This window comes from Pipra filicauda, unplaced genomic scaffold, assembly GCF_003945595.2.
Source record: "Pipra filicauda isolate LSUMZ 115617 unplaced genomic scaffold, ASM394559v2 scaffold5_size6683894_pilon, whole genome shotgun sequence".
Lineage (NCBI taxonomy): Eukaryota > Metazoa > Chordata > Aves > Passeriformes > Pipridae > Pipra > Pipra filicauda.
The window spans coordinates 2184268-2199658 of NW_024104754.1; the positions used below are offsets into that span (position 1 = coordinate 2184268).

The following is a 15391-nucleotide window of genomic DNA, read 5'->3' on the forward strand; positions in this document are numbered from 1 at the left end:
ATCACAATCACTGCCTTTTTTCCTACTGAAAAGACTCTTTCCGTATTCACATAGGGTAAACTCAAAGGAAAAGCACATAAAAATGCTTTTTCTCTTCACAGTATTTCTTTGGCATGGATAAGAAGTATTTAAAGTACAGCAGATGTGCTTATGTTGTACAATGGAAATGGAGTCTTTTATAACATCTGTTTAAATATTTTTACTTCAATACATATATTGCTGTAAATGAACAGTGGCACGCTATCCTCATCGTCTTCTTTCCCAGAACTGTGTTAGTTTCAAATATTTAAATGTTTTACAAGATTATAATAAGATGACATAGTATTTCTTGGCTTATTGAAGGCAAAACTAAGAATGTCTTAAATTAAAGTTGTATGATTTGCCTATTTCCCTGGTTTATCTGCCAGCAAATATTAACTGAAGCATTTTTTGTGAATTTTTGTACTATCTTCTCAATAGAAGGATCCTGTAATCTCATCTGTTCCAAAGGGGAGAATGCCTAGAATAAATCAGTCCCTCTGCCAAAGTAAAATGAGATGGGTTAGTCAGAGGCAATGTGTGCTTATAAAATGTACATCACTTAAGACTCAAAGACCTTAGCTGAAACCCCAAAATTTTTATGTAAGCAAGCCTGAAAAATATCAACAATAGCAGTGAACCTGTGCTTTGTTGTTTTCAGTTTTTCTGAAACCATGCTGCATTGGAAAGACACGAAGTATCTGTATCCCCAATCCACACTGATTTCACCCCAGAAAATGTATTAGGTTGTGAAAAAAGGCATAAACATAACAAAACTTCCCAAACCTTATAATGACTCTGTTTAGAAACTGTTTTGGCAAAGGTAGGGTAACAAACTACTGTTATTTTGAGGGTCTAAATTACTAATGAGAGCAAACATAGGTACTTCTGTGAACTCTTCTTTTGAGACATCTGCTAAGGAGATAAAGGAGAAGAATGGGTGCATGTGCTTCTAAAAATACACAGAGGTGACATCATTTTTTGGTGAGCACAGGGCTCATAGATTGACCAGGTTTAGCTCCTATGCTGAGGCTGTCACATAACGATCCCTGGGGACTATTGACAACATGAGGGCAGTTGGATATTCTGAATATCCAGTGAGGGCTGAAAGGTCTTCAGAGGGCAATATTGCTGGGCTGTATTGACATCTCATCCAGCTGTACTGACATCCCTGTCCAGTAGTGAAGTAAAAGGATCACAGGGAATCCTGGTGTGAACTGTCCCCAGAAAGCCTCTTCCAATCCAGCCCTCTGAGGCACCCAGTAGGTTAATTTTTGCTCTTAGCTAGAGGAAATTTTCACATGCAGTAGGAAAAGCTGGCCACTACTGCTGGTCACAAATGATATTTTAATAACAGTATTAAAATTGCAAAATCAAGGACTCAAAATCTAGGAAATGACTGATTAAAATTATCCATGGCAAACTTGATATTTATGATCAGATTCCTTTTTTTTCCCACGAGGATGCTTCTCCAATGCAATGAGCAAATGGACTATGCTTCTCCAGTGAACCCTTTTTATTTTGTGTTGCTCATGCATTTTGTTTAATTTAATAGGTCTGTTCAGAATCTATTGTGACCACAAGGTTAATTATATCTTTATGAGCTTTTCTCTGCCCTCATCACTGTAGAATCAAGGTGCTCTTAAAATACTAAGAACTTTCACAACAGTACTGGGAAATACAGAAGTATCACTGTTATTCCCTCTTTTCATATGACTCAGCAAGATAGACTTAGAGGTTGGAGCTCAAGATGAAGCCAGACTCCTCTCAGAGATGTCCAGAGACAGAAAAAGAGACAACAGGCACAAACTGAAGTGTAGGAAATTTCACTTAAATGTTACAAAAACCCCCAACCAACTGTAAAAGCGACTGAATAATGGAACAGGTTACATCAAAGAGAAATAGAACACAAAAATCAAAATGTCAAAAAATGTTAATACAGAATATTCCCTGCCTTGTCAGAAGCAAGATGTAGCTATGGGAGGATAATGAAAGCCGCCAGTAATTGTGTAATACTTTGTCACTTCTCTTTCCCTTTTCGGGAACGCTTCCAAACACCAGATAGTTGATGATTCTTATATCAATGAGAAGGTACTTCCTCACTGCATTTCTTGGCTGCTTGTAGAAGCCCGGCTTCTACTGCTTAGAGTCTAAGAGGTCTTTGTCTCCTGTTACTTTCCTGGTGGTAACTTAATTTCATTTATCTGCACTGAATTTTCTAAAAGAGATTCTTCTCTATGTCTTTCAGAAATTCAGATCCTGTACAAATTTGGAGTCAATGCACTTCTGACCCAGCAATCTCTTGTCTTTCCAGTCTGATGCTTGCCTCTTACGCTCTTTTTGTGCCAGCCTCTCATTTGCTTTTTTTCTTAGCTTTTGATTATCTATCCTTTCCATCTTTCCATTGTGTAAGAAGCATTAGAAAAATGGACACTTCAAGATAATTTAAAACTGCTGTTAGGCATGAATGTTGCTACTTTCAGGGGACAAGGGAGAATCAGAAACATGAAGTCTTTTTTTCCAGCAGGAAAATCAGAGAACACCTCTGTAAAACTTTGATGTACATTGCACAGCCTCTGCTTAAAGCTTTCAAGTCTGTAAATTTTCTCTAGAACCAATACAATTTGTATGTGAAAAAAAACCCCATGCTTTGAATTAGATAATTATTGAGTTTATGCTACTGTGGTGTCATTAACATATTTTTAATCCATACAGGTCTCCTCCTGTTGTTTTTACACACACGAGGTAGCACCTCATGATTGCTATTTCACTACTTGGCTGCTGTAGTTGTGTTTCCTGTTACATAACTCAATAGTCTGATTGAAAACCAACAAATGCCACCTGTCTGTACCAGACAGGATGCAGCCCACAGCCACAGCAGTTTCTGTCCCCACTTACCAATTGGGTCACCATTTTTTCTCAGCCAGAATACATTACTAGAGTTGCTCATGCTGTATTCAAGTCACTCTTAGTGTGAATTATGTGTGAGTATAAGCCTGCAAGCGAATTTATTGTAAGGTGTATTTTCAAAGCTGTGAAAAGAAGACTATAAACATTATATATAACCTGAGGTGTACTGTGTAATTTATACAATGTAAATAAATTCTGTTTGTCTTTCTTTTTTCATTTGCCTAATTTCATTATTTGATTTTTGTGGGTGTGTGTTGGTGCCCCCAGCAGGCTCTCAGAAAAATTAAATCTGTAATCCTGTGAATCACACCTTGCAGAAAGAATCGACTTTTTTACTGTATTGTGATGAATAGAATAGCTGCATTGAATGTATACGAAGCTGCACAATGTATTACTATATAAATGTGTTGTCATGTGCAAATGTGTGTCACATATGATCTTTACCTAGAGCAGAACATATTGCATTGTACAAGTAAATATAAAGCTCTGAATGTGTTCATTATAGTACTTCTGTGATGCTAAACACAATCCTGCCTTTAGAGTAGTGAAGAACACGTATATAAAAAGGACAGTCTCAGACTTAATGAATGTCCTTGGCTCTCATTGAATGTATTTATGGAATTATTACTTGCACTGGAATAATTTACAAATTTTATCTGAATTGCACTCATAGTAGTGCGCCTCCTTGACTGAAAGAATTTGCAGAAAATAATTAAAAGACTTGTTTCTTTATTCACTGCGGATCACAAGTCATTATTTCATATCAACTCAAATTACATGTTCCAGTTTTATAGGACTCATTCACAAAGCTTTTTAGGATTGCTTAGTTTATGATGTGGATAATGTTTTACAGATAATTTTTACAAACAGGGAATCCATGTGACAGAAAGGTTGCTCACTTCAGGCATTGGGAACTAGAGAGGGAAAGCTATGGAAATCACCTTTGACCTACACAATAGGGATTTTATTTGCCTGAAATCTGAGTACCGTGTTCCTTTTCCCCTTGAAAACCTCAAATTCTAAGGAGAGGTGTAGTACTCACATAAATAAAAGTGTCTACTACTGAGAGGTTGTTTCATGAATTATCACGAAGGAGCTCAGGGCGAGTGCAGTCAATTGATTTTATGCCCCATATCTTGTGAATAATACACATACAGAGATAAATAGAAGAATCTTGACATTGCATCAGAGCTTTGTTTTTTAAGCACCTATGCATCAATACAAATACACAACTGAGAAAAAAGTTATAAATAGATATATTTGATATCTGGAACTGATTGCTAGGAGAAATGGGGAATGGACTTCAGGAAATATAAATTTCCTATAGTGATCAAGCAATGTTAAAAATAAAATCTATTTTAATTTATTCTTAAAAGATCAATATTGTGAAAATAAGGGATGTAAGGAGGACCATGTTCTACCCATTACAAATTTTCTTGCTGGAGTATCATCTATGAGGACGTAGAGACCACAAGGTTATTTAATGGAGTAGCTTGCTCCTAAGCATTTGCAGGCTTTCCCTCAGACTCCACATACTAAAATGATGAAAACTAGATATTTGATAATAACAAATTATGGTAGCCTAATCATTTCAATAGCAGCTGTAGCAAATTTAGGGGCAGGTCATGAACTAGTGCTCTCTCTGCCCAGAAGTATATCCATCTGTATCTAGCGGAGAGAGCTGACACCAAGTTGTGAAGATAAAACTTGGCCTGAACAATTAAAATATGTTCATCTGGCTCTGCAGGTAAGCAAAACCACCTTTTCTTTCAGCCTTCAATGAAAATCTGTGATTGCTGAAATACAGCAAAGCTGGCAAGGAAGGATAAAGGAATAAGGAATTACACATTTAGACAATAAGAACTTTCATTTGCTTTTGTACCTTGGGTGAAAGATGAGTGAATAATTACAATCTAATGATTAATTTCATTAACCATGGTAAGATAAGTATGTTCAAAAGAAAGTGAGACATTTGAGCTGACAGTGCAGTGTACTTACTCATAAGTACACTGGTTTTTCCAAGTGCATTCTTTGTGTTATAAATGAACACATGTAGGGTTTGGCCCAGAGACAGCACAGCTGCTTTCAGGCAGTGAGGAGCTGAAATAATGTACCTGTCAGCCCTTGTGGGTAATGTGGAGAGTCAGTCCAGCACTCCATGAACCCTATTCCTACGACTGGACATAAAGCAAGATCCTCTTCACCAAGTCTCTGATTCAGCCCCAGCTGATCAGTTTGATTTGGGTCTGTTAAGAAGCACTGATGTGTCTGCCCTGTACTCAGAGAATGTGGGTCTAATGCTATTGTCTTCTGAATGCTATACTGAAAAGGGACACAGCACAGTACGAGTCCCAGACTGCTTCATATCTTTGGCAACTGCAAAGTATTTTCCTGATATTTATAATTTTGAAATTCCTTATGTTGTCCTGGGTTGTGCATACAAAGTTCTGTTTTAACACAGTATGCTGATGTGTCCATAGAACTAAACACTAATATATTAAAATAACATTTGTATAAAGCATTGCATCTTCACAGAACTATACTTCATCATCTGGTTAATCTGTACAATATTTTTATGATTAAGTTAGAACTTAGTGTTTATTTATTTCAATAGACTTTCTTTTTCCTGTGAAATAAGATTCTGACATTCTGCCTTCCATTGCCAGTGCAGCTATCTAGGTCTTAACATAACTGAGGAAGTATATTAAACAGAATAGCTCCATTTATACCTTCCCCTGCTCATCCAGTTTTGTAAGACTTGAAGAATTTGACAAAAATCCAATGGAGAAAGCCCCTATTCAAAAGAAAGTAGTTAAACAGAAAATACGAAACCTATGCACACCTATGTTGTTAACGTTAATAATTTGAAGCCTATTTCTGGGTGGTTTCTCTGAGTCTTTTTTGAATTAATCTCAGGATACCGGCTCAGATTTCAGGTGTGCAAATCAAATGACCATCTGTTCAAAATGTGATGCCACAGAAAGGCTTTGATACTGGTCTTCAAACAGAAAAATGTTTATAGCACTTCTGTGCAACATGCTGCTAAACCTGTGCCAAGTAATAATACAAAAGGGGATTGCTCTGCCTCGTGTTTTCTTAATGAGGAACGTAACATGGACTCATTGCATTTCATGCTACGAATTTGAGAGTATTTTATTTCAAGGAGTATAGACTAACTTAATACTGATTGTGTTGGCCCTTACTATGGACAATGCTTTTAGTTTACTTCATTAGGAAGGACAATGTCATATAAGGATGGGTAAAATGATGCAGAACACAGCATTAAATACAGTGAACAATCAATCTTTTACTGTCCAGAAAATCTTTATAACTTGTAAGGCCTGTATAAATTGGACATACGCTATAAGTCCCGTTAACTTTTTTGCTTTCAGGAATTTAGGAAACAGTTCTGTCCAGCTGAACAAACAGTGAACTACCAACTAATTTTAAAGAGCCTAGAATCTAAACTTTATCAATTCATATAAATATCAACTCAGCTGTATTTTCTCTGCCTTGCACCTGTGCTTATGCTACACCTTCTATAGAGGACACTGTATGTTTTCTTTCCAGTATATCTGTTTCTTGCTTGTCTGTCCATATCTATCTCACTTGTATCTGTTTTGTTCTGAGACCTTTTCCTGAGAATATCTTGGTAGAGCTATCATAAGAAGTGTGGTGGGCTTCCTGAATTATGGGGGAAATGGCTTGTGGTGCCGTGGAATTTCTGAAGAAGGTACTTTGAAGGGAACTGGAGAGTTGTCCTGAATTAGTAAGGAGAACAGGAGAAAGAAAAAGATAGAACATGGAATGATGCAGGAAGTTAATGTGGAAAGAAAGTCCCTACTTGTTCTAAAACACCCTTTGTTATATCACTGTATGTTGGGTTTAAGGATTAGCATTGGAGAGGAGAATCAGTATGTTTCTTGTAGGCTTTACAGGACAGTTTTATTAATACATGCATTGGTTTAAAGTTTGTATGTCATCAAATCTTTTGCAGCTGCCCCAGCATACAAATCCCGAAAGAACTCACATGCAGGTTTCTCCGTCTTTATTCCACTATATCCTGATTACTCCTTTGAAGTCTGTAGGTGTTGTGTGTGTACAACTGATAATACGTTTTGGTTCCTACAACTCTAACCACACTGAATGTGGCACTGCTGTATTCTAAACATGGATCACAGTTCTGTCAGACTCAATCTTCCTTCCAAAACTTCTGAGTGACACATGAATTTAAACTATTGTTTGAGGTAGAATTTATGTGCTCATTCTGAACTTAAACTATTTAAATTGGCTTCTAATGACAACACAAAACATGCTTTAAATCAGTGACAAAAATGAGTTTCTCTAGAGAAAGAAAATATTAAATGTTTTGAAGCTTGTGGAGCTGGCCTTATCTTACCTTGTGTCCGACTTGCATTTTAGGGACAAAGGATGTAGTCAATGCCTTGTGCTATCAACTAGATTCAGTACAGTCAGCTTGGATTAGAAGAGTCCTGAGGCTGAGCAACACTTCCACAGACACAGGAATCAGGAGAGTTCATTGGTGGCTGGAAACCAACTGTTTTCCCCAGGTATTCTCTTGAACATAGATGGCTAGAACTGAGGACTGAGCTTCTGGAGTTTTTTTGTGAGTTTGCTCTGAAATTAAAATTGCTTTATGATGCTAATTGGGAGGTTATAGATTCTGTGACCACTAATGTGTCACTATATCATAACTAATTTCTTTAGTATGAGCTATCATACATAGCATCCCAAACTGCTGTAGAAAATAAGGCAACCCCTACTGCCCTTTAACATTATTATTATTGCAGTTACTTGAAACTTCTTAAAGTTTTTGGTATAATCAGTGGTATAAAGAGGTTTCCACAACAGCCCTCCTCTGTTCCCCGTTACTGCGTAATCATAATAAACATACTTAGTAATTTTTTTCAAGCTCTAACAACTATGATTTAGTCTTTTGGTTCAAGAATTCAACATGATTTGCTTTATGTCCCATAATGCAAACAACAATTTGGACCCTACACCTTTGAACTCTTAGTCTTACAAGCATGTGAAAACTTGAGGTCTGGCTGATTTCTGGTTTTCTGTGTTTTAAGGGCTCCTGCATGGCTCTGTCACTCCTTTCTAAACTGTGGAAACTTGATCTTTCACATACCTCCGGTGAAAACTGTCCATTTCCCAGCAGCAACCTCCTTTGAAAGCAGCTGCCATTTTAATTTTTTGGCTGCATAATCAAATCTCACAAATCAGATTTTAAAAAATCCCACTATCCTTCTGTTCAACTAGGAGAAATTAAATGTGAAGCATTACTGTGGAGTTCCACAAATGCCAAAAAAAAGGTTTTGTTTATGAGAAAGGGATTTTCCAACCACCAGTCATTTTAACGAGGCATAGTCCTTTTATGTTTTCTCAGGTGAAACTTCATAAAAGGTGCAATAAAAGGCACGTGTAGATACAGGTGAGACTGAGCACAAGTGAATTTTTGGCCATTAACAATTCCTGGGTCTCAAATATCTTTTTGGGTCATCTTTTTTTCATGCAAGTGTATAGCTTACAAGGGTAATGGAGAATGGACACTGTTAGGCACCAAGAGGAGGTACAGAGTATAAACTAATGAAGTGTGCTTTAGCATTTTCCTTCTAGTGTATGCTCTCCCAAGTGAATGGGTACTTGACCCCATTAACATAAGGCCAATACTCTAAAATTATATGTTACCTAGGCTTGTTATGGTTTGAATTCTTAAGAGTCACAGGATAATCCGCATTTGATTTGACTTGTCATGTGAGATATATAGCATTTATTTGGCACCTTTTATCTCAAGAGAACACGCACTGACCTGGTGTCCAGGATTTCTGATTTCAGTAGTCAGGAGCTCCTGACATTTCTGTGCAGCTGGGGGACCCTTTGATTGACAAAGGCCGATATCTGTACCCATCAGTTATTTATTCACTGCTTCTCTGTTTTTCTGAGAAGTTTCACTCGTGTCTTAATCAGAAAGCTACACGATTACTCATAATACAGAGATAATTCTGGCTGTCTTGCTCTAATTGCTCTCTAATTGGGACACTTCTGAGTGACGTATAGATGTACCCAGGGTTCCTAGTTCCTACTAGGGTTTCCCACGCTGGGCCTGTCTAGTTTATTATATAATCCACAAAGTGTTAAACTCTCGTTTAATGGTTACTCCACAAAAAGGTACCCGAGTGCTGTCCGCCCACAGCCACGCACCTGAGCCACACCTGCTTCGTGCCGACAGGCCTCGCATTCCTCGGAGTCAAAAGTACTGGTAACTGCAGAGGGCTGTCCCAGGGCAGGCAGGTTGCTCGGTCACGGGTGGGTCCATGAGCACTGACCCAGGTTTTCACAGGCCCCATCCCCGTAAAGCATTCCAAAGGGATATTCCCGCCCAGCCTTCCTCCCGCTTCCCAGGGCCGTGACGCTTCCAGCGCCCCTGGCGCGGCCTCGCCCGCCCCCTGGCGGCCGGGGCGGTGCGTGCGGGCGGCGCTCTGGGTCCGGGCCGGCACCGGCAGCGCTGCTCGTGCCCGCGGAACAGCCCGTGAGGAAAGGTGAAGGCCTTCGCCTAGGAGATATTTCTGGGATCCTTCTCCGGCCCGACGCCAGTTAAGTGGAAAATGCATCTTCTGCAGCTTAAACTGGGCTGAGGGGAGAATGGGCAGTAAGGGCTGCCTTGTGTGACCGCTCTGGAAGGAAAATTGTGATAATGTGGAATAACGTGATGAATGTTTTATAATGGTACAAAATTAGTGAGCTTTATTGATTCATCTGTAATGTACATACTGTGTTATAAATCATTAATTTGACTGAGAATTTTAGAGTTTCTTACCTTTTAAGCTCTTGTTCTATTGGCTCCCAAACATTTGCATATTGACGAATGAATAGCATTGATTTTCCTCGAGTAGATTGACTGCTTAGATGCAAAAAATTCTCTTTTTTTTTTCCCTATGGACTATAGCAAAGGAAGAGCTGCAGCTTTGATCTCACTGACTGGCAGCCTCTTCTATTCCTCTAGCATGCACTTCCATTTTTTTTTTTTGAGGCAAAATGAAAGAATTGCCTTTTTTGGCATTCTCCTCTGCTATGCCAATTTCTTAGCAGTATCTATTTAGCAAAAGGGATTTTTAGATACATTTCCTTAGATTTTACATCATACTGTTCAGTATCCCAATGTTAACATTTATTTCTGCTAAAGTGCTAAAGAAGCTGTAGCAGCAATGCAGCCAATTAAAAGGCAGATGTGAAATGTGAAGTAGCACATGTCTGTAAGAAAATTACACTTGGTACAGCCAAAGAAATTTCAACAGAGGGCAGAGAAGATAGCCCGTGGAGAACTGTGAAAGGCACTGGCAGATGCTCACCATCTGAATTAATCATTTGTCCCCACACTGTAGAGCAGAGGAGTTATAAGCCTGAAGGAAGGCAGAGTTTGAGTTTTACTTTGCTATCATACACATGAAACCCCAAACATCCTGCTGAGATTTGTACAGCTTCCTACCCTTCTCCCATGGTACTCAAGGCAAGTTGTAAGCAGAAGCTTATGGTCATGCACTGATTACTTGGGAAGATATTATCTAGGTCCTGAAATATTTTATGGGAAATATTGCATGTAGAAATTTGCAAAACAGGGAGACCTGCTGCTCTGCATTCCTTCTTCTGTTCATCAGTTCTTATATCATACATTAGCATCATTAAAAACCCTGCACTTTGCAGGCCACACTATGACAACAGGAGGGGGTGGGTAATTCTCACTGTACAGTAGACTCACCTTTCTCATGCTCTGTCTTGGGTTCCCTCCAAGTGCTAAATCCTGTTCACTGCCCAGCTCATTTTTCACCTACAATAAACAAGAAGCCTTAGGACACAATTTCATTTGCAATGACAGTACGGACAGCAGGCTGGAGGAAGCCTTCAGGAAAAATCCTGGAAGGTGGACTGCACCTTCCTTTTGCTCACCATGTGTTTATTGCTGGGGGGACACACGAACAGGGATCTGGAGTGCTGCTAAAATACTCCTGAGCTGACTCTTTTAATTAAAAAGCTTGTACTTCCCCCCCATTCCAAACCCAGTCAAGGACATGTCTGGTGAAGCAAGGGCAGGGACCAGTGTATGGACACTGGGGAGCTCGCGAAAGCCGGAGGGGGACGACAACACCTCTCAGGAGGGGAGTGACAACACCTCTCAGGAGGGGAGTGACTTCTTTCCGCCCCCTCCCCGGGCCGCTCCCCCCCGGCTGCGGGGGCGCAGGGCCGGGGGTGCCTCGGCGGCTCCGGTGGCAGCGCGGGCACGGGCGGGAGGGCGGCGGGCGGACCCGCACCGCGGCTGCGGCGGGGCCTGGGCGAGCCCATCGCGCCGCGCGCGGAGGGAGGGAGCGAGCGAGGGAGGGAGGACGGACGGACCGACCGACCGGCGGGCGAGTGGGGGGAGCCGCCGCCAGCCGGGTGCGCGGCGACCTGAGCCCTGTCCAACATGGTCGCCGCTCACACCTCCCATTCCGCGTCCTCCGGCGAGTGGATCGCGTGCCTGGATAAAAGGTATCGGCATCCTCACGGGAGCGGCTGCGGAGGGATGCTGCGTGTATGTGTACATATGTCTGTGTGTGTGTGTGTGTGTGTGTGTGAGTGCGTGTGCGCGCTGACATCCCCTCCCCGCTCCCCATCAGATCCTGCCTTACATAAGGAGCGTGCAGGTGGGAAGCAAAACGCCCAGAGGCAGCCGGGGCGGCGGGGCAGGGTGGGGGCTGGAAATGCACCGGGCAGCGGAGGGGACGGGCAGTGCCCGCTGGGATTGCTGCTCCCCGCCGGGAAAATGCTGCACGTGGTGGAGGAGGGGGCGCTCCGGGGCGGGGAGAGGGCCTGGGGCTGCCGGGCGGGGACCCGCCGTGCCGGCCATGGCAGACCCGCCGCATTCAGCCCCAGTCCAACCTTCGCCCCAGCGGCCCGGCCGCTGCCGCCCGCACCTCCCCTCCCCTCCCCTCGGCGCACCGGCCCCGCCTCGTCTCCCCTGAGCACACCGCCCCCGCCTCGCCTCAGCCACTTTGCAGCCTCCGCCCCGCCGCCTTGCAGGGTGAGCGGGCGAGGAGGGACCTTCGCCTCGGTGGCGACGTCCGCTTCTGCTCGCTGCGGCGTCCTGGGGGCCCGCGGTTGTGCCCCCGGCACCGCGTGGGTGAGAGCCACGGATGGGCTGACGTGTGCTCAGAGGTGGTGTGCGCGCTGCTAAAAATACTGTCAAATTCATTATTTAAAAAAGGAAAATTAAAAATTCTTTGGAGTGCTTTCCCTCGGGTGCTGCAGCCAAAAGTCTCGCAGCGTCGTGTTGTGTGGTGGGTGGTTTGAACGCCCTTTTGCTCTATTCCTACCTTCACGAATTCCTGGGTTAGTTCAGAAGTCGTTTGATTTCCGAGCACTCACTGTGTCTCCTATAGTCTAGGAAAATCATTAACAAAAATTTGGACCATAAATACACTGTACGATTCAAACAAAGCTTGTGTGGTGTATGGCACTTTACTGAGCATCACGAGCCAGCTTTTGACAGGTGGTGCCATTTGGGGCTCTGCTGTGGAGAGAAGCTTTTGTGCACATAAAAGCACAAAATGTCCTTCTATGTGCACATAGAAGGAACCTTCCCCTTCTCGTATTTTCTTCCATTTCCAGGTAACCTCCTAGTCATGTAGGCTGCACCTCTAATTAGGTGTTCCTTAACAGTCCAAGCAACAAACTGTAGCAAGTTAATATCAACTTTTGGTCTAGACCCTACCACAGATATTGATTCCTCCTCTGTAACATGTGTCTTAAGAGAAGACTAACCTCTTAGAGGTTAAGTAATGTGTATAAATGTTGAAAGTACCCTAAATGTACGAGCAGAACTGCTGATGGTAATCTAGCCATATAGAAACCAAATAGAGGCAGAGGGCCTAATTGTCTGTAAGCTGACATTGAGCGGATGTGAAGAAGGAGAGGATGAGCCCCAGTATGTTTAGATAGGTGATTTCTGTTTTTGTAAATGCAATACATCATGAGATCTAAATTGTAAACTAAAATTCAGGGTTCATGTCTAATGAAGTGCACAGCCTTGGGGAGTGGATGATGTATTTAGGAAACATATGTGAGGCATTTAATTTATAAATCTTATCTGCCATTATTTTGTATGGAAATTAATATGCTGACCATTTCTGTAATGGGAATTTCATTAGAGCTATTAAAATAAACCTTTTTCTTCACTTTTTGATATTTGAAGTAACCTAGTAGCACCAATTTGTTGAGTGGAAACAATCAGTTCCAAGAGCTTTTAAGAATTATGCCTTATCCTTTCCCAGAAGGCAGTCTGTATGTAGGACAAACCCATAACATGAGAGATTGTAGGTTTTTTTTCCTGGTCTCTGCTATGCTCTGCTTTATGATCATAGGAAGTACACTTACTCATTTTATTCTGTTTTGCCATCTAAAAACCAGAGTTAAAGCCATGTGGGAAAAGTACTATAGGAATGCAAGTACTATTAGATAAAACATTTTTGATTAATTTACATATTTGTATTTCTAGAGTATTTATTTTCTACAGATAATATATCTGTGTACATCATGTAGCATTTTGTATCCTAAGTGTGAGTTCTGTAAATACAAGATCATTTATTGAGTCAATTCTCTATAGGATACCATGTGTTTTTATTAAATAATAAATATAGTTTTAGTATGTTTTCATTAATGAGTATATTTTCAGCAGGCAGACAGTTCTAAAACTAGTATGCTTTAGAATTTTAGGTGAGCCTCAGCAAAGACAATTAAAATGACCTGTAATATGGATTATCCAATATAATTATTTGAAAAACAGAATGGAATTCTAAATGGAAATAGCAAAACACATCATGTACAGAAATTACATGTTTGTATATGTTCTTCATGTGGTTCCCCAAGTCATGTGTCAGACTGGAACGACTGGAACGACTAAGATCTAGAATAAGAGCACGATAAAAATGAAGAAACGCCAAAATATTTTGGGAAAAATGTTATTACTGTGTAGGGTGCTGTGGGCTGGGAATACCAGTGCTTTGGCCATGCATCTTTTAAGTGTGGTTACTAGCCACAAAAGTCAAAGATCAGCACTTAAAAATCAAATACACAGGACAGTATTTACAGATGAAGTTAAAAGCACAAAGGTAAGGAACAGCAGGAACAGAAAATTCAGAACACTGTTCTCCATCAAGAATATTTTATTTTTGCAGGAGAGAGAGAGGATCAGGGTGAGCAGCTGTACATCCTGGTTATACCTGGAGGTGTAAATAATTTTTCTGTTGAGGAAACCAGTGCTTTTATATTTGATGTAAAAAATTGCCTTACCCCTCATTTCTTAGGGAGCAGAAGCATCCCTACCATCTTAGCACTTTTCTGTATATCTGATCTGCACATAATTAAAAAAAATTGCTTATTTATGCAAGTGTGTATTGTTAGCTTAGGAAGAATGTCTTCTCTATTCTCATGGTTTCTTTAACACCAAAAACCATCTAACTGGACTGAATGGTAGACAAAGTGTTTTTTACATAACTCTTATTTCTCTAAACCTGATCATATTTATGAATTCAGTTAATTGTTTTAATTGGATTCAGATGCAAACTTTTTAATGACGTACAGCATTCACAACAGCCAGAGATCCCAGGATTTCATACCTGCCTATAGCATCTTGTGTTTTTCTCTGAATTAAATGTAACCCTAAGTGCCTTAGCAGACTGGAGGAGCAGATCACACAGCAAAGCATGTAACTTCTCTTGCCTGTCGTGCTAAGTGTGTTGTGATCTTTGCCCAGTAATTTATAAATTATTTAAATAGGAATGGGCTTTTTGAGGACATATTGTGCATCCTAAGCTTTTATATCCTTGTTATTCTTGTAGACTTGCATCATTTATGTCTAACCAAACAGAAATAATGTATACTGTTTAGTATCTCAAATCTGTACTTTAAGCCAAGCTCCCATAGATTTGAATATAAGTTCAGACTAAAGCTATGTAACACCAACATATTTGAATCAGGTTTTGTTTTTTTGGTTCATTGTAACATGTATTTGAGATGCAAGTTACTTGTGTTTGCTTAGTAGTCAAAAAGGGACCCCTGGTGAGGATACAGGGCTATAGGCTATAGTATATAAGCTAGAATGAAGAACTGATATTCTGAAAGAATTGTTGTAAAATAAGTACAGAAAATGCTTGTCATCCTCTATAACCTATAAATATGTCAAAGATAATGGGATATAGATTTATAATCAGGCAATATTATGAGTATTTTAGAGTTACTTTACGATGTTCTTTTATTTTATAATATATTCTTATACGATTGGTAAAACATACACTGACTTCTATATAAATTTCTCCCTTGCTTTTTATTTGTGACAAATCCATAGAACTGTCTCCATTTTCATGTAGGTTGGCTTGGAACAAAGTCATGGGCATACACTACAGTT

At 40.5% G+C, this 15391-nt stretch overlaps 2 protein-coding genes across 5 annotated transcripts in view; one reads left to right on the plus strand and one right to left on the minus strand.

Moving 5' to 3' along the window:
- Positions 1–7400: 7400 nt before the first annotated feature.
- LOC113994567 lies at positions 7401–10993 on the minus strand. The gene is made up of 4 exons (XM_039387971.1): positions 10900–10993; positions 10712–10780; positions 9157–9629; positions 7401–7566 (listed from the first exon to the last, which is right to left on the minus strand). The coding sequence occupies exons 1-4, from the start codon at positions 10900–10902 to the stop codon at positions 7401–7403; spliced, it is 711 nt and encodes a 236-aa protein (XP_039243905.1). The 5' UTR covers positions 10903–10993.
- Positions 10994–11351: 358 nt separating this feature from the next.
- The window catches only part of RAPGEF4 (Rap guanine nucleotide exchange factor 4), a 154068-nt gene continuing 150028 nt past the window's right edge, over positions 11352–15391 (plus strand). For 2 of the 4 annotated variants that reach the window (XM_027733595.2, XM_027733597.2), the window contains exon 1: positions 11354–11478. In XM_027733595.2, the coding sequence (XP_027589396.1) occupies positions 11414–11478 (65 nt within the window). In that variant the 5' untranslated portion in view covers positions 11354–11413. Of the gene's footprint in view, positions 11479–15391 lie in introns of all 4 variants that reach the window. The other 2 variants (XM_027733598.2, XM_027733596.2) reach the window with 2 other exon arrangements.

Coding starts and splice junctions, on each gene's coding strand:
- LOC113994567 (XM_039387971.1), bottom strand. Junction 9,630..10,711: donor CAAGACAGAGCATGAGAAAG/GTGAGTCTACTG, acceptor TTTTCCTTCCAG/AGCGGTCACACAAGGCAGCC. Junction 7,567..9,156: donor ACGAAGCAGGTGTGGCTCAG/GTGCGTGGCTGT, acceptor TTTTAATTTCAG/AGCAAACTCACAAAAAAACT.